This window comes from Heloderma suspectum, chromosome 4, assembly GCF_057233095.1.
Source record: "Heloderma suspectum isolate Gila_16-S chromosome 4, 16-S_ref, whole genome shotgun sequence".
Classification (NCBI taxonomy): domain Eukaryota; kingdom Metazoa; phylum Chordata; class Lepidosauria; order Squamata; family Helodermatidae; genus Heloderma; species Heloderma suspectum.
Genome location: NC_139461.1, coordinates 100,794,230 through 100,819,396, shown reverse-complemented (window position 1 = coordinate 100,819,396; position 25,167 = coordinate 100,794,230). Strand labels below are relative to the sequence as shown.

General features: G+C 44.1%; 1 protein-coding gene across 3 annotated transcripts in view; it reads right to left on the bottom strand.

Moving 5' to 3' along the window:
• Window positions 1-1,309: 1,309 nt before the first annotated feature.
• Window positions 1,310-25,167, bottom strand: part of KCNG2 (potassium voltage-gated channel modifier subfamily G member 2) — a 96,576-nt gene continuing 72,718 nt past the window's right edge. For all 3 annotated transcript variants that reach the window (XM_084850054.1, XM_084850055.1, XM_084850056.1), the window contains one exon: window positions 1,310-4,060. In XM_084850054.1, coding sequence (XP_084706180.1) covers window positions 3,245-4,060 — 816 coding nt within the window. In that variant the 3' untranslated portion in view covers window positions 1,310-3,244. The remainder of the gene's footprint in view (window positions 4,061-25,167) is intronic.

Sequence of the window (25,167 nt, the reverse complement as noted above, 5' to 3'; positions counted from 1 at the left end):
TGGGACCTTCCGCATGAAAAGCGGAATAGCTTTACCACTGACCTATGCCCCCATCCCACGCTTCGAGAGGCTCTGGCTGTTTTTAGTTATTTTTTAAATTTCAAACCCTTATTTAATACGTTAAAAAGCCAACACATTTAGTTTGTTTACACTTTACACTGTGCTCTAAATAATATGAAGTAGCCCTTAGAGAAAATATACAGGACTAGGTTATGTAGGGTGGCCATATATGCAATGCCAAAAACAGGACAAAAGTACTGCGTAAAATTTGCAAATGCTAATTTAAATGTATAGATGCAAATTTAGAAAGAATTACTATTATTTAAAAAGAAATGCATCTCGCCGTAGTGGGGAAGACTGACTGGGTGGCCCATGTGCCTGCTCAGTCTGCTGTCCAGGTACAAAATGTTGATGGGCAACTGCTCTCCCTTCCTATTGTTCTTCATCTTTAAACTTGATTGCATGGGACAGCCCTGCAAATGGAGGCTGTCCTTTGTAGAGTGGGGCACATAAGGTCGTGCCCGGAACACATTTGACCTGAAAGTGGTGCCACCTTCACAGCCAGTTGCATCCATGTGGTATTGCTTCCACATGATGTTATCTCACACTGCTGCATTATGCATATAAATACTGCAGCCACATAAGTAGGACTGCACAGAGGGGTGGGTGGGTCAGTGTGTCTCACCCTTCCTATGTTAGAATCCTGGTTTAGTGGGGTAAAAACATACCCACATTGCCCCAGTTCGCATGATTGCAGGGTAGTTAACACGCCACTGTGGCTTGTTGAATACCTTGTGCATGTTGATTGCATGCCAGCCGATTTGCAGAATTACCCTTGCCGGGCACAGCTGCTCATGTCTTCCAAACCCAGCGAGAGTGGCTTGTTGAAGTGCTTAACAAACCACCCAGCACCCATGGCCTGTTGTAAGTTAAGGGGTGATTTGTTAACCACCCCTGCAAGCCACCCTCACTGGGGTCAGATGATACAAGAAGCCACGGTGGCAGGGGCTTGGATTACCAACACAGTGCCTGCAGGCACTGCAAGCCACCATGGCCACCATAAGCCATGATGGGTTGCGGTGATGGTGCAAACCAGCTAATTGTGTAAGAAAATTGTGCTTACTTTCCAAATTACAGCAGAAGCATCATAATTGCTGTTTCTGAAACCATACATCAAAGAGAATTTCCTATATGAATCATCTTTTACCCAGCACTTGGGATATGTGGAACTGTCCGACACATTAAATGAAAGCAGCTAGAGCACAGGAGGCTGCACATAGACAAGAAATAGGAAGTCTGGTTTATATGTGACATAAAATGGCTTTAATAAGGAAAACAAGAAAACAAGATTTAGATTGTGTATCTGAAGATAATTTTATTTTCCATTTTGAAATATTTTGGAACAAGTAATAAGGATTAACAGAAAAGAGTAATTATAAACTTTGTTTAAAATAATTAATGGTTCTTTATTAAGGACAGAAACTTTTGTTGTTGTTAAATGTAGCTATTTTGTCAGCCAAAACACTGAATTTAATAGAAGCCTCCTACTGTCCTCAGGATGCTCTGGAAGTAGCTCTTTCCTCACAACCTTGCTGACCAGAAATCAACATAACTGAAGAGAAAATGGACATCACCCTCACTACCCTTCTCCTCCATTAGAACCCATTTTTTTCTAGGCTAGCCGTGCTCTTAATTTTTGCTCAGCTCTAAAGCACTTGCTTGTCTAGAGTAGTGGAGGTGAGGCTTACTACAGCTAATTGCTGTGAGAAACTCCTGCCTGATGGTAGCGGGATATAGGTGGAAGGCATAATGCTGTGCTGGCTACTCTTCTGCTGCTGCTTTCTTCTCTGTTGCTGTTGCCACGGAGCAGTCATTTTCAGAGGTCAGCCATGAAGAAACGATGTTCATGTTCCTTGTGTAATCAAACCTGTGGGGTTGGACAGATGCCTTCTGTTCATTTTATGTTGTCTGTATGATTCTCTCATGTCCCGTGAGAGAATCATACTCAGATACTTTGTTTTACATCTTAAAAGCAGCTTTAGATATTGCGTAACACTGAGGAAAAATAGGCAGTGAAAGTGACCTGTGCTTCCTTTTCTTTGTGCATCTTCACAATGTCTGAAATTGAACTTTTACACATTCTTCTTTCTGCTTCACAGTCAAGTGTGTACAAGTTATACCTGCATCACTTGTGCATACTGTGCACGATACATTATGTAGCATCAACTCAGTGTTTGTTCTTTCTGGGAAAGAGGCAGCAGAAGCTTTCCCATCTCCCTACCTAAGGTCATAGCCTGTGTTTCCTGTGGAAAAGTCCAACTCTGCCTTTTGGTTCCAAGGGAACCAGAGGGTACTGGCCCTCTTCCAGCCAGCCACTGACCTTCCTTAGTGATGCTTTCTTATGCTTTGAAAATCATGGCTCTTACTGCGAATGGGGTGCAGTAGGATACCGGACATGTTGAAAGAATAATAGTCACAATAATGTCATTTAAAACAATGTACATTCAAGTCTGAGCAAAGGAAAACAGACTGTATATTCTGTCATCCAAGCTAGGATGCAAAAGCTTACTGTGGTAAATCTGCATGTTCACTAAATAATGCATAACGAGCTAAAGCACAAATCAGATCTGTCAGCAGGCAGCCAAAATTGTGGTTATTAATTTTTTTAATTGAAGAAAAAACTGAAACGGAGAGGTAAACTAGGGATAGATTTGCCAGTTAGCCAGAAAAGGCCCTTTATCCTTGTACTTACAAATTCACCTTTTATCCTTTCTGTCCATAGTCTATGAGGGTATACAACATGAATTCATCAGTGGTGCAGGGTCTGGGAAAAATATTCTTGTGCAATATACCATTTGCTCCAATTCTTTGTCTAGTCAATGGCATATGTACTTCACCCTGAATTTGGGGCACTTAGTTTAAAAAAAGTATTTTAGCAATGTTATTTTCCCCCACGTGTACAGTGGAAATCTGTCTTAAATTGCTGTTCTTTTAAGACCATACAGCAACATTTTTAGTGCTGAAAAATCTCTTATGTTCTAAGAATGCTGAAGCTGAATTGTACTTGGTATTATTTTAAGCAACATAATTGGTCACTGAAGTCATTGCTCAATAGGCAGTCTTTCTCCTTCACTATGCGTGGCAATAACATGATCTAGGTGGTTCAGCGGTTACTTCAGATATGTAATAATCTACTTGACCATTTTTTCCATGTGGTTCCTGCAAGATTTTAGTTTGGTTTCAGTCAGCAATTCTTAATTCCCTGTTGCATCTCAGCGTAAATCATCTCTCCATCAGTTCCATCTGGACAGGTGGACTCTTCTTCCTGAGAACTATCATCGTTTGGAATGTTGTTGCTTTCTTCCACCTGATGAAGCTGTCTGCTAGCAGCTCGCTGCTGTTCTTCTTTAAGCTCTATGTACGAACGGGAAAAAGTGTGGAAGATGGAAGTGACAGGGAAAGCCATAAGCAAAATGCCGCTCAGTATACTGCTCAGAGCTACGACCTGTCCTGGAATGCTACGGGGAACCATGTCACCATAGCCAACAGTTGTCATGGATATTACAGCCCACCAATAACTGCTGGGAACACTAGTGAATTCATGTTTGGCTCCCATTTCACTCTCTGCCAGGTAAACCAGTGGGGAAAAGAGTGCCATAGCGACACAAAGGAAAAGGAGGAGGAGTCCAAATTCCCGTGTGCAACGGCGCACAGTAAGACCCAGGGTCTGCAGCCCCAGTGAATGCCTGGCCAGCCGCATGACATACAGGATACGAAGGGCTCGCAAGGTGCGGAGGACCAGACCCACTCTCTCTAGATACTTGTTTCCAACTCCACCGCTACTAGCCCCAGGCTTGTTGTTTTTGGTAGAGGCCATATCTACAATCAAAGAGATGTAGAAAGGCAAGATGGCCAAGATGTCTATAATGTTGAGTGGGGTCTTCAAGAAGGCGCACTTGCTCTCTGCCTGAATCGAGCGCAAGATGAACTCAAAGGAAAACCAAGCCACACAGACAGTCTCCAGCACAAAGATGTCATGGCACTTCTGGGAACATTCACCCTGTGGGGAAGGTAGAAAATTAAAACAGTCATTAAGCAAGCCAGGAAAAATGTTCTTTAGTGTAGAATATTACTTTCAGAGGGATGACCATTATCTGCTTAGAATCTCCAAGGGCCTGATCTCCATTTTATGTCACATAATGATAGATGCAAAATTCGACCAATTTCCCAGACTCGGGGCTGTTTGGGAAGCAGACCTAGGTCTAACTATTTCTGACACAGCATGAAAAAACATGTGGTGTTTGCCTCCATTAAAATCTGTTTCCTGTTCAGTACAGGAAGTAACTTTAAAGTTGCTTCATAGACCATATCTCACTCCAGTGAAATTCAGTTTTATGAACCCTTCTTTATCCCCTAATCGCTGGAGAGGATGCACAGAACATGGGTCCTTCTTTCACATGTGGTGGCTTTGCCCTCATGTATCAGATTTTTGGGATCACATTTTTTTTATCAGATTTCTATTATTACTAAACAATTAGTTCCCAAGACCTCAGTACTCACACTCCTTTTCCAATTTATAGGTACAAAATTATTGCATAGAGAGCTTATAATTTTTCTTTTAACAGCAGCTCAACTTACAGTAGCAGGGGGTGGAAATCTTCAGATTTTAATGTACAGATTTGGTGTAGTCATGTATGGAACCTTGCCCTGATGGAAAAGCTAACTCACAACTTACGTATGGCAAAGGGGCATACTAATTCTGAGGCATATGATACTACTTAGCTTCCTTTTGTCATCCATGTATCTGAAATCTCATAATGACGATGTTTTTTAAAGCAGAGTGAGGACCATGCAGAGTGAGTTTTTGTGTATGTGTGTTCTGAACTGTACAAGAGAAAGTAAACACAACTTTGTGCTGTGGCATCTTGAAGACCAACTAATTTACTATAGCATGAACTTACATAAACAGTCTTCTTCCTCACATGCTCTGCTTTATCCATTTTTTGTCCCATATTCTTCACATTTGATCAAGTGGTAACACTTTATTTTTAGAAAGTCCTACTATAGATAGATGGATGGGTGTGTGTGTGTGTGTGTGTTATAATGTTTGCCAATACAGTGCAAAGAAGCAATGAGTTTCATGTATAGGTCAGGGATAGAACTTGATGCATGGAGCCCGACTGTGTGAAAAAATTGAGAGTGACTACCTTACAGTACAGAGCCCTACTGGAAAACTGCTTTTGTATGAGGATCAAACAAAGCCCTCTTCTAGAAAACAATTCCCCCCTCCAGTATCTAAATTAAAACTAATCACCGCTATTTTTAAAAAAATCTCTGGGGCAGAGAATTGTTTGAATGAGCGATTATCAGTTCCTCCCTGGAAAATTAACAGAGCCCTCCTTTAAAGTCCGTAAACAAACTCACCTTCACACAGCACTTATGCAACAATGAATAATAATGATGATGGTTTTTCTTTGATTGCTTATCTCCACTTCCAAATATAGCTGCAATTCACCATTACCTTTTTGCTATTAACTTCCCTGTGAGAGTTAATCACTTCTAGCAAGTAAATAGAGTGTACAACAGATACTGGCTATTAGGACAAGCATGAGTTGTTTTCTCTAACATCTTTTGTGTAATACTATTATTCTGGCTCTGGTAAAAAGGGAGACCTGGAGGCATTTATAACACAAGTATATCAGACTGAACTGCAGAATTAATACTCTGTGTTCCTGCAAGAAAATTACCTAAGAACATAAGAAGATCCCTGCTGGATCAGACCAAGAGTCCATCTTGTCCAACATTCTGTTCACACAGTGGCCAACCAGCTGTCGGTGGGGAACCCACAAGTAGGACATGAGTATAATTGCACCCTCCCTCTCATATTCCTGCCTCTGATACTGGGGGTCGCACATAGCCATCAGGACTGGTAGCCATTGACAGCCTTATCCTCCATGAATTTGTCTAATCCCCTTTTAAAGGGGATTTACAGTTAGATCAGGATGATTTAGAACCCAGTCCAGTCACAGGAAGCCCAGTGCCTGAGAGCTCAGCTCTGTCTAGCTTCCCATCTGATCACAGATTGAATACCCTGCACTGTCTTTCCATGTATTTTTGTGCAAAGATTTTTCTTCAACAACTGCCTATGTCATGATAATCTCTCACCAACATTCATGCAACATGTTGATGAAAGGAAAATTTATACGAAGTGAAAGGAAGGTTTCCAAATTATTGTAGGTTCAGCAATTGCAATTTGCCAGAGGCCTAGTTAACACATCCATGTATATACTAGGTATATAGGGCTGATAACAAAGAACCAATTCTAGATGTGGGAATTATAACTTCAAGCAAAAAGGATCTATCCCTGGAACAGAACTGTATATTATTATTCCTATGTTACATTTTTAATGTTTTAGCTTCATTTCATGTTAGTTGAGGATATATAACAAAATATAGGGAATCCCCCCCCCCCCCCGAATTAAAGTATCTTTTGTGGAATGTGGCTCTGGATCTTGATTTGTATCCCTTTGCCTTACATTTATATCATATTTTATAATAGGGAATGTACCTGTCTTTAGGGAATGTACCTGTCTTTGCACTGGTTTGAATAGCTCTTAGTCTGATACAGCAAAGCCAAGCAAAATTACACAGCTGTTGGAACTGGACTCATGGCTGGCTGGAAGGATCCTGTAAGGGCCTGCAGGAGAGGCCACCACCACCACCGGGGAAGAGGCGGGCCTGCTGCTGCTGGGCCTGCTGCTGCCGCCGCCGCTGCTGCTGCCCCTGCCACCACCACCAGGCCTTCCCTGGAGACTTCTGCCTGGCAGACCGCCAGTCCCTGCAGGACCAGGCCCCCAGGTACCGAGCCAGCTGTGCTGCTCCACCTGCCCTCCCTGGAGGGGCTACATAAGCTGGCTGGCTGAGGTGGCCTGGGAGAGCCAGGGCCTGCAGGAGAGGCCACTGCCATCACCAGGGAAGAGGTGCGCCTGCTGCTGGGCCGGCAGCGGCAGCTGCCGCTGCTGCGACCACCACCACCACCACCACCACCACCGCCTGGCCTTCCCTGTGGATTCTGGCCTGGCATTATTTTTAAGGGGATTTTTAATTGTTTTGTGTGTGTGTGTGTTTTCTTTTTCCTGGGGGATTTTGTTGTGGTTTTAGAGGTGGGTAGCCTGCCTGATAGGCGGGAGTGAGGGGGCATGTGACCACCTGATGGAGGCAGTGGGGGGAGTGTTGGGGGCCAGAAGATACCGAGGCTGGGCGGCAGGCGCTGGCAGAGCGCTAGGAGCAGGCCATGCCAGGTAAGGGGAACAAGGGAGAGATGTGTAGTATCTGTCCCCTGCTCCAGGCCTGTCCAGAGCCAAAGGATGGCTGGGGGAGGCGTGACCCCATCTTCTGGCCTTCGTTTGCTGCTCTGCAATGCCAGGTCTGTTACCCAGAAAACCTCCCTCATCCATGACATGATCCTGGATGAGGATGCAGACCTCGCATGTATTACGGAGACCTGGCTGGCCGAGGCTGCTGCTCCAACCCTTGCAGCCATGTGTCCGGCTGGATTTTCGTATGCACAGCAGCCGAGGGCTGGGGATCGGGGAGGGGGAGTGGCTGTTATCTACCGAGAGTCCTTGGTCTTCACCAGACCCCCTCTCCGGGAGACCAAGGTTGCTGAGTGCATGTACTGGAGGTTGGGCCCGAAGGGCAGTCTGGGGATTCTGCTCGTGTACCGTCCACCCCGCTGCACGACTGACTCCCTGGCCGAGGTGCTTGAGGTGGTCTCTGATGTGCGTGTGCAGTCCCCTAACTTACTAGTGTTGGGGGACTTCAGCGTACATTCGGAGGCCATCCTCACAGGAGCACCTCGGGACTTCATGGAGACCATGGCCTCCTGGGAGCTGCACCATATTCTAACTGGGCCCACCCATGTAGCCGGTCATGCACTAGACCTTGTGTTTGTTTCTGGAGAAGTGGGGAGTGATCTGGAAGTCGGGGGTATATCCACCACCCCCTTGTCATGGTCAGATCACTATCTGGTGACGTTGGACTTCTCGGTTCCACAACCCCTCCGCAGGAGTGGAGGACCCATTAAAATGGTCCGCCCCAGGCGTCTTATGGATCCAAATGGATTCCTGAATGCGCTTGGGGATTCTCTGGGGCATGCCAACGGCCACTCGGTCGAGACCCTGGTGGGTGGCTGGAATGCCGCAATCACTGGGGCATTAGATCAGGTGGCTCCGAAACGCCCTCTCCCCCTGAACAGGGCTCGGACTGCACCATGGTTCAATCCGTGGTTACGAGCTCTGAAACAGGAGGTGAGGCGCCTAGAGCGCCAGTGGCGGAAGTCTCGCTCCAAAGACGATCAGACACGGGCTAGAGCTGTATCTTCAGCCTATCACGTGGCGGTGAAGGCAGCAAAAAAGGAATATTATGCTGCCTCCATCGCGTCTGCACAGTGCTGTCCCAGGAGGCTGTTCCAAGTGGTCCGGAGCCTGGTCGGTCCTGTGGCTCCGGAACCACTGGAGCATTCTAAGGCCTCTTGTGAGGCCTTGGCAAGGCACTTTACAGATAAAATTGATCAGATTAGGTGTGTTACTCTGCACGCTGCACTTGGAAGAAACTGATTATCTAGACCCATTTCAGTCAGGCTTCAGGCCTGGGCATGGGACAGAAACGGCCTTGGTCGCCTTGGTAGATGATATGGGGAGGACTCTGGATAGGGGTGAATGCTCCTTCCTTGTTCTCCTTGACCTCTCAGCAGCTTTCGATACCGTTGACCATGGTATCCTCCTGGACTGCCTGGAGGGGTTGGGCATTGGGGACACTGTATTGCAGTGGTTCCGGTCCTTCCTCTCCGGCAGATACCAGAGGGTAGCACTGGGAGAGGAGGTTTCGGACCCGTGGCCACTTCCTTGTGGGGTGCCACAGGGTTCTATCCTCTCCCCGATGCTATTTAACATCTATGTGAAGCCGCTGGGGGCTATCATCAGGAGGTTTGGGGTGCAGTGTCATCAATATGTGGATGACACGCAGCTCTACCTCTCGTTTAAATCTTCACCAAGGTTGGCCATAGAATCCCTGTCCAAATGTCTGGAGACGGTGAGTGGCTGGATGGGGAGGAATAAGCTGAAGCTGAACCCTGACAAGACCAAGGTACTTTTGGTGGGAGACAAGAGGAGGCTGGGGGATGTTGACCTGGTGTTGAATGGGGTACGGCTACCCTTGAAAGACCAGGTCCGCAGCCTGGGGGTCATTTTGGACTCCCAGCTGTCCATGGAGGCTCAGGTGTCAGCTGTGAGCCTGACAGCGCTATATCAGCTCCATCTGATACGGCGGCTGCGCCCCTTCCTTCCTGACCATCTGCTCCCATCGGAAGTACATGCCCTGGTCTCCTCTCGTTTAGACTACTGTAATGCGCTCTACGTGGAGTTACCCTTGAAGACGGTTCAGAAGCTGCAGCTGGTACAGAACGCGGTGGCTCGCCTGATTAAAGGCAGCCGCCGACGAGATCACATCACTCCAGTGCTGAAGGAGTTGCACTGGTTACCAGTTGTTTTCCGGGCCAAATTCAAGGTGTTGGTTTTGACCTTTAAAACCCTATATGGTTCCGGCCCAGCCTATCTTAAGGAGCGCCTCCAGCAGCACCAGACAGGCCGCTTAACAAGATCAGCCTCGGATGGCCTTCTCTCTGTCCCATCAGCCAGGACAGCTAGACTGGTAGGGACGAGGGAGAGGGCCTTTTCTGTGGTGGCCCCCACTCTGTGGAACTCCTTCCCTAGGGAACTCCGTCATGCCCCCTCTTTAATGAGCTTCCGTCGTGCATTAAAAACGTTGTTGTTCAGGCAGGCATTTGGGGTGGGTTAGGGTATTTTAGAAAATGTTTTTATTGTAGAATTTTATTGTTTTAAACTGTTTTTATTGTATGTTGTACATCGCCCAGACTGGCTGGGTGACCAGCCAGATGGGTGATTAATAAATTTAATAATAAATAAATAAATAAGCTGTAGAACAGTTTTCTGTCTAAACATGCATATGATTGCACCCTAAGTGGCTTTTACAAAAAGTTTAGACAAATTGATGGAGATGGGTCTATCAATCACTCTTAGCCATCGCAGCTAAGAATGAGATCTCCATGTTTACAGGATGTAAAATTCTGATTACTAAATGGTGGGACAACCACTTGTGAGCTTCCCAACTTGCTGGCTACTATGAGAGACAGAATTTACATTAGGTGGATCCTGGGTCTGATACAGCAAGGTAATTCTTATATTCCTAATACAAGCATGTGGTTTTTAAAGTGCATTAGCCAGCACCCTACAAATACGCCTGTTGAAAATGCAACTTTGGACCAACTTTTATCATGCATAACAATTTACAAAATCTTATACTGGGCTGCAAGCTCACTCCAGGATAAGTGATGTTTTAAAATTCAATAAAGCTATACAGAGGCATTTTTTTCCTCAGAAGATGCTGAACAACTATAGTTAGGTAAACACAACAAAACTTTTGAGGAGAAGATATGGTTTTAGTTCTCTTCATTAGACACATATTCTTTCAGAAAATTGATTTGGGACTTTGTATCATTCTTGCACTGTTGCAAAAATAATTCATTATTTAAAGATTGACATCAACTAAGAGTTCCTTTGGAAGTTACAAAAGAAGTCCTGCCGGACACCCATGCAGTCTCTTCCACAGTTGATGAATGGCATTTGTTTGTAATGTCAAAAACTGTTCTAACAGTAAATGGCACTCATTATGTTGAGACAGAAAATTTACTACATAGATGACATAATCTGAGGTCACAGGGTTGATATGTTGCTGCTTGATGGTATTGTCTCGGGGAAGAAATAGGTAGTTCTGAGATGTGAGGAAGGTCTCTAGGGGAACAGATGGAGTTTTAAGACAACGTCAACTGCTATGGAAGGCTCAGCAAAGACCAGAGATATCCAACTATTCCTGAAAGCTAACAGCAGAAAACACGAGAGTAGGGGCATTTCTACACCAGTCTAAAACCCTGCATTTAAAACGGGGCTTTCTGTTTCTGTTTTAAATGCAGGATCACCACTGTCTCCCTTTACATGTGCTTCCTCCCCACCTTCTCCCCATATCCGAGTCTTCCATTATCTTCCATTGATCTCACTCCTCTTCTTGCTGCTTTAACTTTTTTCATGGAGGAAACGGAAGCGGAACACAACGGGGCAATTTGATAGCTCATTATTTGTGATTTAAAAATGGAACAAAGGGCATTTAGTGCAGGAGGGTCGCGATGGGGTCACGGCAGGGTCACGGCGTTATGTAAAGAGCCCGCAAACATCTGTGAAGGAGCAATCCCAATTGCAGGATAAAAGCTCCATGTGATGAAGCCCTATGGAAGGGCTCTTACCCAAGGGAACCTAGGCACAGGTCAAGAAATGGTTGGAGCAAAACGGCCAGCTTCAAAGTAAGGGCAGTATCTAAAACTGCTGCTGAGCTCCTGCTCAATCTGTTGCACAAGCGGGATTGACCACTTGCACAACAGGAGTAGGGGTTCAAAAAACAACCCCAGAAGCAAATGGAAACACTTCTTTCTGGATCAGGACAGGTCAGCAGAGCTTCCAGCAGAAATTCCTTCCACAAGCTCCACTGACCTGCCCTATTTTGGAAACGAGTGCTGCTGCAGCTTCCTGGCTACTCCTAGAGCCACTAGCTTTGCGCTGCGGTGGCAGTGGGTCCTGCTAGCATGCAGGAAGGACTGGACACTGTCTTAAGTGTTTAAATTATCAGCTGGTTCTGCCTACTCCCTGCCTTGACACAGGACACCTCTCGCTCTTTTCAGATGGCAGATTCAGTGACAATAAACACACCTAGGAGGATGGTGAGAGGATCCCCTAACCTATGTGTATTCAGGAGCTGTGAATAGAGCTGTACACATAAACAACTGCACACACCATTAGGAATCCTGCAGGGTTCCAGACTGCAATTGTTCATGCGCACAGTTGAATGCCCATGACCTAATGCTGTAATCCTGCTTCCCTGGATTTGTCATCTGAAAGATCCTTCCTGATGCTGACATTAAGAGTCAGTTCTTACTTTTACTTTGTGTTCTCGGGTTGCTGTCGGTATTCATATTATCACCTCAGCCTAGATTAATGCAGCTAGAAATCAGCTTTGGCTGACTGAAAACTATACTTGCCACATGCTGAGAGAGACATGAGAATGAATAGCCCTTTATTGTGCTTTGTTTTTGAGCCAGACTGTGTATTTCAGCCAGCATGCCTTATGGGAATACCTTCCATACTACTGGCATTGTGAGAGGCTACACACAATTGTGTTTAAAATCATGGCTGAAGCATAGCACTATTAGCTTATTTTGTCTCACAAATCAGCATTTAAACCAGGTGTAGATAACCTGGTAGCCTCCAGATGTTTTGGATCACAACTCCCATAATCCCTGACCATGGGCAATTCTGGCTGAGGCTTATGGAAGCTGTAGCCCAAAACATGTATGTATGTATTTATTTAAAGCATTTGTATCCCGCCCTATATCATTAGGATCTCAGGGCGGCATACAGATAAACTCAATTTAAACAGTGTAAAACAATAACTAATTTAAATAGCTAAAAACATATTAAATCATTAAGCTAGCTAATACCAATTGAAAATCTAAAACAATAAAACAGTTAAAACAGTGTACAAACTGAGGGAATCCAATTAGCCCTCAAAGTCTTTGGTAAAAAGCCACGTTTTAACTTGGTGCCAAAATGAAACCAGTGTCTGCGCCAATTGCACCTCCAAAGTTCGTTCCATGACTGGGGTGCCATAGCAGAAAAAGCACTCTCCCACGTCCCACCATAGTGTATGTCTCGCACTGGTGGGACACAGAGGAGGACTCCTCCAACAGATCTCAATCTCAATATACAAGGGGAGGTGCTCCCTCAAATATTGAGGTCCCAAGCTGCTTAGGGCTTTAAATGTCATCACTAGCACCTTGAATTAACACATTGGCAGCCAGTGCAGTTCCTTTAAGACCGGTATAATGTGATCTTTACGTGATGTTCCAGTCAACAGTCTAGCTGCTGCATTTTGTACTAGCTGCAACTTCTGAGTCGTCTTCAAGGGTAGCCCCATGTAAACTGCATTGCAGTAGTCTAATTGGGAAGTTACCAGTGTATGTACTACTGTGGCTAGGTTATCCCTGTCCAGGAAAGGTTGTAGCTGGCAGATCAGCCAAAGCTGACCCAAGTACTCCAGAAGGTACTAGGTTGTCTACCTCTGAATTAAACTCTTGTACACCATGTCTGTATGTGTGTATGTGTGTATCTCCTCTTGTACATGCCATGTCTGTATGTGTGTATCTATACACACAGCAGCAGCATAGACCGGAGGTTTTGTTGTTATATAATGCAGGCTTAGTGGCTTTGTCATGAGTAGATCTCAATGTAGGCAACATGCCTAGCCTAACATGGCAGGCATGGCATTTTTTCTATAAGTGGAATATGAGTGTGAGAGGATGTGACTGTGTGTGTGAGTGTCTGTGCATACAAATGAGAATAGGCAAAGCATAGTGAACATGTGTCACTGAACGTAATATGTCTACCCTGAAATTTCATGGGTCAGCACTTGTATATTAAAATTTTATATACATAATAATTTTATGTATTATGCTTTCTCCCAATCACTATGTTGAATCCTGCTCAGACTGTTTTAAGCCATTTGATATTCTCCATCTGAGCAGCAACACAAGAGCCAATAAAATAAATACTAGATGCAATTATTTAAAATCCCTGTAATCCATCCTCAGTAAACCACTATGTCCTTAACAGCAGTGATCATGAGGGAACAATAGGACTCGTATACAAAAACCATCAGCTTCAGTTCTGAAGTATGAGATTTCTCTCACAGTAAGTAAAATTGCAGCTATTATAGTAATAAAGTAGATTCTGTACAGACTTGTCCACTAACCTAATTATGACATGTAACCACATCAGCAGATTTTTGTGTATGGAATCTGCTCCTGATACACACATGAGGCAGGGACACAGCCCTTGCAGTGTACTGTGATCGGTTACAATTTGAGCACCAACATTTTGCACACAAAATCATGCATCTTGTTAGAAGTACTAGCTTTTCATGAGATTCAGGTAGCTCAAACTCTCACATCCTTTCTTTCTGGCCATTATCCCTCCCTCCACTATCACTGCCTTAATTTTTAAAAATGGGAAATTTGTTCTACTACACAGAACATCTAGATCAGGGGTAAGCAATGTGGTGCCTATGGGCACCAGGGCATCCTTGGTCACCTTCCATGGGACCCATGGAGCTGCCCTACCCCTCCCACTTAGCTAAGTTTCTTACTGGCAGCTGGGATCACTTCAAAGCAAAGTGAGGGCCTTTGTGCCCATCTTCTTTTCCCATGAATGCCTCTGGGCCACACATGGGCCTCAAAGACAATTTTATGAACTGAAGATGGCAGGTGGCTGCAGGCTGATGCTTTCATCTGGAAAACATCTATATTGTGGTGGTGTCCAGGCCATTTTCTCAAATTGCCCAATGTGCTCATGGGCCCAAAAAGGTTGCCTACCTCTGAGCTAGACAATTATTAATTTTACTGCTAACAAAAGTTTTTAAGGAGCAATCCTATGGCCACTAGACACCGTCTAGAGGGCCATAGGATTTTTCGTTTCCTAGGAATCGAGGTCAGAGAAACCGTACTTTGTGCCCCTCCCCCTCGTAGCCAGCACGGTTCTCTCTGCACCAGTGCTATGTCTCTGCACTCAGAAATAGAGTGCAGAGATGGGGAACAGGGGGCAGTCCGAAGGCAGGGAGGGGAAGAGACAATGGAAGCTGTGTTACACAGCTTCCTATGCACCACATGACCTCCCCACCTCCTGCTCCAAAGCTCCCCAGCTAGTCAGGTGAAACCACCTGTCTTGCCAAAAATGCAGGGCAGCTGGAGCACACAGGCGAAGATCACCTCTGTGCTCCAGCTATGCTCTATTGGATATTCATCAGCCTCCAAGTTTGGAGGCTGGTGACTATCTCCATAGGATTGCGCCCTAAAACTATTTCACAGTTTTGGAACCTGGGACAGTCATGATCCTGGAATAAAGACTACTTTATAGTTCTTTCTGCAGGCACAGCTACCACCATCTCCACCTCCATTTTTTCCCCCATTACACTTACTGGAAGGTGTATGGGTTCAGGTCAGTTTCACAATTCATTTAAAACAATTCAACTATTATGACATTAGCCTGAATAAAGAAGATTAAGGGGAGACATGATAGTGGTCTTCAAATATTTGAAAAACTGTCATGCAAAAGATGGAACAGAGTTGTTACAGAAGGCAGATCTAGAACCAACTGGTGCAAGTTGAGAGAAGCAGATTCTGGCTAAATATTAGGAGAAATTTCTAACAGTGAGGGCTGTTTGGCAGTGGAATAGACAGCCTCGGGTGGTGGTGGGTTCTCCTTCGCTGGAGGTATTTAAGAAGACGCTGGATGGCTATTTGTCAGGGATGCTGTAGCTGCATTCTGCACTGCAGTGCCTGCATTGAGCAGGGGGTTGGACTAGGATCACTAGATGACCTCCAAGGTCCCTTAGAATTCTATGATTCTATGACGTGGAATTCCATATATATCAGAAGCATGCAAAGATAATATCTCACCCAGTGAAATGAAATGTGACTAATATTGGTGCGGACACATAGTTACATTCTGAGAGGCTGCGACAATTGTTTTGTGGATGAAGAGAGAAGGTGTATTATCAAGCTGAAGAGAAGACCTCTGATTGTGAGAGAGAACTATGGTGATTAGAGTCAACAAACCCATCTCAGGAAGACATTTGCTCCCATGGACTACAGTTCCGTGCAGTTAACTCCACCCCAGCCATGGTGTTCAAGACCTTATTCATCTATTGGAATCTTGTTTTTCATCTCAGGATGTGCCCTGGAACATATGTGCTACCCTTTGTATTTTCTATTAACAGCCAGGACTCAAATGTTTGCTGAAGCAGGAAGGAAGGGGGTTTCTCTATGGATGTCTGGGCCATGCTTCCTGCCAGTGAACAAGAAGTTTGACATTTCTCTTTGATACAGTCTGTTTCAAGTGAGTCATCTGGCTCACAAATGACCTACTGCATGAAACTAAGCAGCAACCAATCATTTTGATTGAAAATATACCATTAGAGCTAGGTTTGGCTTTGGATTGTCCTTCTGTGCCAATACTGGCTAAGGCATTCCTCCACTCTTCTTTTAGTCCTAGTGGTATATTTAAAGGACACAAATTCACAGGAGCTGTCTCAAAAACGCTTAAGAAGCAATCACTTGCCTAAAATGTTAGGCTGCCATTTTCTTAGAATGGTTGCAGTTTGGCATTGTTGCTTCTATACTTTTGGGCTTTTGAAGAGCTTTTCCATGTGATCTAGAAAAAAGTATATTAGGCTGCATGTGTAATATTCTCACAAGGTGAGAATATAGCACTATATCCCAGTTTTACTGTGCTGTAGCAGAATAGTTGTGGTGTTGCTTCTCCCTTCCACTTGAAACTAAGGAGAGGTGTGCTTCACATAAACTGGAGGGTAGGGCGGGGAACAGGACCTCCAAGGTAGATTAAAAGAAAAAAAATATTTAAGCCTTGGGGCAGGGAGTTTTAAAAATAACAATTCATTAAAACCTATGCTTAATGCATAGTCAATTTAACTTTTATTTATTTATTAAATTTATTAATTGCCCATCTGGCTGGTCTCTCAGCCACTCTGGGCGATGTACAGAATATAATAAAACAGTTTAAAACAATAAAATTCTACAATAAAAACGTTTCCTAAAATACCCTAACCCACCCCAAATGCCTGCCTGAAAAACCACGTTTTTAATGCACAGCGGAAGCTCATTAAAGAGCTTTTCTTTTCTTCTTACTGTAAGTATATCAGTGGTGTAGCATGTATGTGTCCCAAAATGGCTTGGGCATAGTAAGGGGGAGTTCTGCAGCTTGACACTATTGGCATCATAAACAATATCCAGCAGAAGCCTCATGTAACCACATTCCATATAGCAACAAGGGAAGATGTATGGATTATACACTATGAAGGAAAAACAACTACATATTTATGATACAAAAACACCCAATTGGGTGAGAAAGCCCTAAAGCTCGATTCTGCAAGATAACGATCTGAAAGGTACTTTAGCACTTCTTATTTATGCAGATATGATTTCCCAAAACAGAACAACAACCCCAAAGCCTAGTTCTAGAGGAAGGCACAAGAGTCACCACAGGAAGACAACAACCTTGCACACTCTACTTTTCCACTGATATCACAATCCACCCTGTTGAACCTGGTTTTATCTTTTATCTCTCTCCTTTGCTGCCCATAGTCACTCAGTTGCCAAGTCATGTCGCTATTCTGCTTACAACATTACAAAAGTATGGCCTGTCCTCTCTGCCCCCTTAGTGAAAACTCTGGTTCACGCTCTGATCAATTCTTGTCTTGACTACTTCAACCTTCCCCTTTCTGGTCTTCTTTTGTCTCACTTTGGTACCCTCACTTCTATAAAGCACACTGCTGTCACCATCATTCACCTCTCTCATCCCTCTAATCATATGAAATACCAATACTAGCTTCCTTTCACTCCCAGGTACAACACAAGCTTATTTTCCTTACCTTCATAGTCCTTCATGGCCTTGCTCCTCTTCCTCTCTCTGCTCTTTTACCCAATGCACCCTTTCCGGTGACCTTCACTTCTCCAGTTCTATCACTCTCAGCTACCCAAACATGTTCTGCCCTTCAAATGAATCCTCCCTTGCTGTCCCTTTTGCTTGGAACTGCCTCTGAGACAACTTCCATGGGACCACCTTCCATACTTCCTTCAGGTCCTTCCTTGAGCCACCCTCTACATCAGGGATGGGGAACTATTTTATAGTGGGGGGCCAAATTCCCCCCCACCAGGTATTCTGCAGGCCAGATCACTGACTGTGGCCACACCCACTGGCATAATCCCCTACCCGTTTTGCCATTCTGTGTGATGAGAGAGGCACAGAGAAAGGAACTCGTATGGCATTGGGAGACTCCTCCCAGCAATGTCCAAGTCCCTGGCCTTGCACGCTGTGCGTCACCCCTATTAGGCACCGGGAGGAGTATCTCTTCCCAGTGCTGTCACACTGTTCGCTGTCCTGATGGGTACAACATGCAAACTGACTCATCCAGCGTTGCACTGGGCAAGTCCCTGGCTTCACACATACTGCAACCCCACTGTTAACCCCATGAACCAAATGGGGAACTTCTCTCAGCCAGATTAGGCCCACAGACTGGAGGTTTCCTATCCATTCTTTACATGAACCTAGTCCTCAAGCCCGACTGTATCTAAGCCGAAGTATCTATAACTAAATAGAATTCCCACTCTTTTTGTTTGTGTATTTCTTTACTTACTTACTTACAACATTTGTATACCACTCCCATCTAAACAGATTCTGGAGAAGTGAACAACATGAGATAAAATGAACAAAAGTTAAAAAGAAGAAACCTGCCTGCCCCATAATCTTCATAGGCTTCTATAAGGTTCTGTTTCTTGGCTGTACTAGAGTGTGATGCTAGACTGTGATAAAAACTTGCTTTTGTGTACAGATTATACCTGTACATATTAAAGGGATTGACAAATGCACAAACTATGCCTCCATTTAGCCATGCCTCCATTTCCCTCCCCTTTCTCTGCTGTCTCCCATGTGTCAAAATATAGACTGTAAGCCCCTTCGGCAGGAACCTCTCCTTTTTTCAACATTGTAAAATGCCAGGAACACTGATGGTGCTATATAAATCTTAATCATTGTCATTATCGTGGAAACATTTGAAGAATAATCAATATCATTGTTATTGTACCTAAAATTGCTAGGCATTGTATAAAAAATAAAAATAAAACAAGCCTTACTAACAATTGTACTGCAGCATAGATGTGGTAAGCAGGAGAGTTGAAGTGATGCTGGATGGATGAGTGGAGATCACTATAGGGAGGGATGATGAGATCCCATCCTTTTAGTGTGCAAAAAAAAAAAAAAAAGCATCCAAGGAGTGGATAATCTTGTTAGTCCATCACAAAATGATAGAAGCAGTCACTAATATTCAGTGCATGAAGTCTTAAGACCTTTTTAAATTTCTTGCTATCCCAGTCCTTACTTGGATTTTGGACTGCAATGTATTCCTAACATTCCATTTCCTTAAACGAATTTGCACCATTAGAACAACTGACTGCTGAATCTTTATGCAGGTAAGCAGGCCAATGTAATTCAAAGAGCAGCATATCTGTCTCCTGGCTCACTGCCCATAACCTCTGAGTTAATATATTTAATTGCATTCAGTGAACAGTGCCAAATTTCCGATCTCAGGATGATTGTCTTTGATCATTTGTGCTGGCCTTCCATGAACTTTTGAAAAGAGCACATGGAGCTACAAAACATAACACCCATGCAATAGCCTAAAATTAATACCTAGAATCAAGTCTTCAAAACAGGCAAGGAACTTGACTGAACTCAAGTAAAGCTTATATCCCTACATTTGGTGAAGCAAAAAGGTTGAATCTAATAACCCTGCCTTCCGCTGCTATGAACTGCACCCCAAATCAGGTTTCAGGCCTGGTTATGGGACGGAAACAGCCTTGGTTGCCCTGGTTGATGACTTACGCCAGGGAATGGACAGGGGGAGTGCAACCCTGTTGGTTCTTCTGGACCTCTCAGCTGCTTTCGATACCATCGACCATGGTATCCTTCTGGATCATTTATCTGGATTATGCTTGGGAGGCATAGTTTTAAAGTGGTTCCGGGCCTTTCTGAAGTAGCGCTCTCAGAAGGTGGTGCTGGGGCACTTCAGTTCAACCCCACGGCCATTAGCCTGTGGGGTGCCGCAAGGTTCTATCTTGTCCCCCATGCTTTTGAACATCTACATGAAACCGCTGGGGGATGTCATCAGGAGGTTTGGGCTGAAATGTCATCGGTATGCGGATGATACTCAGCTCTACCTCTCGTTTCCATCTGCACATCCCAGGGAGGCTGTGGAACTCTTGAACCAGTGTCTGGAGGCTGTCTGGAGATGGATGAGGGTGAACAAGCTGAAACTTAATCCAGACAAGACAGAGATACTGTGGGTTGGGAAACCAACTACTTCAGATGGAGGTTTACAACTGGCCTTAGATGGGGTTGCACTCCTGCTGAAAGACCAAGTGCGCAGCTGGGAGTCCTCCTGGACTCTGAGCTAACTGGGGAAGCCCAGGTGGCTGCGGTGTCCGGGAGTGCTTTTTACCAGCTTAGGCTGGTACTCTAACTCCGGCCCTATCTGGAGAGGATGGACCTTGCCTCAGTTATCCACACACTAGTCACGTCCAGGCTGGACTACTGTAATGCACTATATGTGGGGCTGCCTTTGAAGATGGTTCAGAAACTCCAGCTTGTGCAGAATGCGGCCACCCGAATATTGGTGGGGGTGAGGCAATTCGATCATATAACCCCTATAGTGTGCCAGCTGCACTGGTTACCAGTGCATTTCCAAGCCCAATTCAAAGTGCTGGTTTTGACCTTCAAAGCCTTAAATGGTTTGGAACCAAGTTACTTGAAGGATTGCCTACACCCATATCAGCCTGCCCGCACTTTAAGATCAGAAAGAGAGGCCCTTCTCATTTGCTCACCCATGAGAGCAGTCAGGTGGATGATCACACATGAGAGGGCCTTCTCTGCAGTGGTCCCATGCCTTTGGAACAAGCTGCCATCGGAGGTCCGCCATGCTCCGTCATTGCAGACTTTTAAGAAGGCCTTGAAACATATTATTTTACCTTGGCTTTCTGCTGATATGACTGCTACTGTTGTTGCTGCTGCTGTTAACATCGTTGTTGGTTTTATTGTTGGCTTTTATTGTTGTTTTTATTGTTTTTATATTTTATCACTTTTAATATTTTAATTGTTTTTTTGTATTTTATTGTTGTAAGCCACCTTGGGAGAGCTTCTGCCCTGAAAGGTGGCCAAGAAATATTATAAATAAATAAATAAATTCATCCTTCCTTTTGGTTCCATCATATCAAGCCCAATATTTTCGTTCTTTATTGCCCCAATCTCTCCTCTCCAATCTTGGCTCCCCTCTTCTGAATGTCATGCCACCAAAGGGGCAATAACCTTTGGGGTGGCCCTTGGGCGACACATGACAGTTAGGGCAGGAAACTGGCCATTTACTAGGAAATTTATAAATGGACTAAGTGATACTTTGTTATTCCTATGTGAGGAGACGGGCTGGGAGGGATACATCTGTGGAAAATTATTTAATTGTATTTTACTTTTAACTTGTCAGCCAAGCAGTGGGGAAACTGAGAGCCTTCAGGCACCAAGTGAAATGGGTGTTGGGCCAATGAAAGGTATGGCACTGGGAGGAGATGAAATTGAGTGAGACACATGGAGAGACAAGTTCTTGCTTCCAACTTGAGAGATGTGAGGTCTGTATAACCCAGTTATTTTGTCTCAATGTTAATACTGGTGAATACCAAGTTGATGAAAAGTAAAATGTAACTCCTCCATGATTTGATAGTGGATGAGCAAGCCCACCTGATGTTTATTGCCAAGTCTTGGCTAGATGAGACAGATGGGCCTATATTATGCTACTAGGCTATTCAGCAGCAATAGAAGTCAGGGAGTTGTGAGTAGTCATTATTTTCCATTAAGCTTTTTCTTGCACAGTACAAGCAGTAACTAAGTTGACTGTGTGAACCTTGTGATGGGTACCAGGAACAGGTTGGGGATTCTACTTGTCTACTCACTGCTGAGCTGCTGTGTAGACTCCCTGGCTCGGACTTGGACTTAATGTTGGAGACCCCTAGGTTCATAGTACTGAGGGACTTCAACATTCATGCTGAGGCCACTCTGTCAGGTGCAGCAGACTTAACAGCTTCCATAGCAGCACCCATGAGATTGTCCCAGTTTATTATTTATTATGGGCACTACACTTGTACAAGGTCACCAACTGGATTTACTGTTCTAGACAGGGTTCTGATGGTTTGATGTTTGGAGTCATTGAAATTATTCCTTTGTCATGGCCAGGTCATCTCATCAAGGCATGGATGGATATGATTGGTCACCTCTACAAACTAGGGGACCTATTAGCATTGGCCTGCCTCCAAATACACACAGATTGAATTGGTTTTCAAAATGTTCTGGTGTATTTGAGGAGAGATGTTGGAAGTGCAACATGTCTGAAGTCAGTCAATGCCCTGTTCAGCTTGGGGAACGAGTGCTGGACCGGAATAATCAGCAGAATTGCTTCTGGCACCCTCTCTCCTCACCTTGCAGGACACCAGCTCACTGAGCTTATGGAAGAGCTGGGAACTATGAAATGGATAAGGAGTGGCTGAAGACTTGTGTGGTATATGACCAGACACACGATAGCCATCATTTGTAACCATATTAATAGCTATGATGCTCGTGAACACATTATTCTTCTCTGCCACCATTTAGTCAGCATGATCATGTCTAGCTGAGCTATTCCAGGTAGTAAGGTGATTACTATACTCAAAAGATTACTATACTCAAAAGAGGAACTACTGAAGGGTGAACCAACTGCGATGCATTTACTTGATTCTTTGCTGATAATGTTGCTCAAATGCAGTTTGTACATGGTTTGTGCCCAGACGTGTTGGAAGCACTTGCTTGTTACAGTTGCTTGGAGCAATTCAGCTGGATTTCTCTAGAACAGGGGTGAGGAAGTTGTGGCTCTCCAGAAGTTTTGGCCTATAATTTCCATCAGCCCAAGCCAGCATAGTCAATGGTGCAGAATCCTGGGAGTTGTAAGCCAAAACATCTCAAGGGCCGCAAGTTGCCCATACCTGCTCTAGAAGACACAAGGTGCTTGGGGCTGTGAGGGCTATTATAGGTCTGGATCCTTGCCCATCCTGGTGGGTGGCTAAGACTGTGAATACTTCACTTAGATGTAGAAAAGCAGAGGGTGCCAGTATAAAAATTGTTGTGGTGATCTGCCCATTTGTGAAGGCAACTTTCTGTAAGGAAGATCTAGTAAGTTCTAGTTGCAAAACCTTTCTTTTTAATGGAAGTTGTGGAGTGTGTGGCAGCTGAGAAGGTCCAGACATATCTGCATGGAACACTCTTTCTTGGAACATCCATTTCTATAGGGGTTCTATCTGCTTATGGAACTGACAGACTTAGTAGTCTAAATCTATGTCTGGAGACTGACAAGGGGAACTTCATCCCCTGGTTGATTCTATTAGACTATGCTGTTCTCCACAGCAACTAACATCTGGTTGGGGTGTCTAGGCTGGCACTTCACTGGTTTCATTCCTTTCTCTCTCACAGCATGCAGAGTGTAGTCACTGATGATGCCTACCTAATCCCCCTGCAGGCTGCTGTGTGGTATACAACAGGGTTTGGTGTTATCACTAATGTTATTTTACATTTATATCAGCCTTCCCCAACCTGGTGCCCTCCAGATGTTTTGCACTTCAACTTCCATCAGCCCTAACCAGCATGGCTAATGGTGAGGAATGCTGTGAGCTGTCATCTAAAACATCTGGGGGGTATCAGGTTGGGGAAGGCTGATCTACTTGAAGCCACTGGAAGAGATCATCCAATGCTTTGAGATTGCGTGTCATCAATGTGCTGATCACAACCAGCTGTATATTTGATTAATCAAACAGTGATGACCAGCTATCTCAGTAATAAACAAGCCTCTGGAGGCTGTGGTGAAGTGTATACAGTTAACAAGTTGAAATTCAGTTCAAATAAGGTGGAGATGATGCTGGTAGGAAATCTCAATACTGTGGTTATTAGTTTGCTTGTGACAGATGAGGTTAATATCTACCACCTGAGAGATGCAAAGCTTGAGGAACTATACTAATCCATGTCTTCATTTCTAGGATTGAGTACTATAATATGTTATAGGATTACCCAGGAAGACAATCCAGAAGCTACAGTTGTTTTAAAATGTGCCTGTTTACCTCCTAATAGATATTGAGATATGAGAGCATGTTCAGCTGGTTTTATGACAGTGCTGGGTTAGATGGACCAAGGGTCTGATTTACTGTAAGTCCGCTTCACATCTTATGACTTAGGAGGGTACGGAGGCACAGTTCTGCCTTTTTTATATCCAAAAATGGTGCCGCTAGCTGTTTCATTTAGTCACATTAAAATGTGGATTATATATCAAAACAATATAGAAACAACAGAAGCCATTATGTTGAAATTGCTTTTTGTGTCTGAAATAAGGTTTACCCTTGCTTTGTGAAATAAGGTTTCTAGTTCTCAATTTGTCTTCATATACATTTCCTATCCTGGCTCCTGCAGAAGACAGAAATGGGCCAAACTGGAATAAAATGTGTGTAAATTAAAATAAAAAATATCTAAGAGTATCAAGTGCTCTTAATACATGAATATTAATACTCCATGTTAATACATGAGTATTAATACTCCACATGAGTATTAATGATTAGTATTTATTAATCTTTCTCCTCCAACATGGTCTCCAATCCAAGACTACTGAACCACATATTCCAATTAAAATTTTCTTAACTGCAACAGTCCTTCACTTTTTAAGCTGAGTACAGAAAAGAAAGTCTGGCAGCTAGTACAGAGGTTACCCAACTGATTCCACAAAGCATGACAAGTGATGTGAGAAAATTCATTGCTCCCACTTCCGAAATGGGGCCCTCACGGCCATATGTCTGTAAGTGATTACAGAGATCGCAAACACAGAACAAACAAATACAACTGAGGGAATAGGTGGGACCCTAGGGACATGAGTAGTAGGATGGTGGGGGAGGGTTCCTGCTAAACATTCCTCAGCTATAAAAGTTTCCCGAACAAGGCTCTGCACTGGTGTAGAGGCCGTATGTGTGATGCACAGAGACCACAAATAGGATGTTGCTACGTGTGATTAAATGATACTCCATTTATTCTTAGCATTGCTTTTGCATTGGCATATTAATAAGCAGTTTATCATTGCTCTGATAAATTAAATATTTTCTCTTTTTACTTGCCACCACTAGTTAACATTAGTATGTTGCTTCAAGGAGATTTCATTTCGACACTGGCTTATAATCATAGGCTTTAGACTATCTGTTTTACTCTGAAATTACTTTTTGTAGCTGACTTGACAGCACTTGCTGCCTGAGGACTACTGCAGCACATTCACTTCTGAAGTGCTTCAACTATAAGTGCTCTTTCTCGA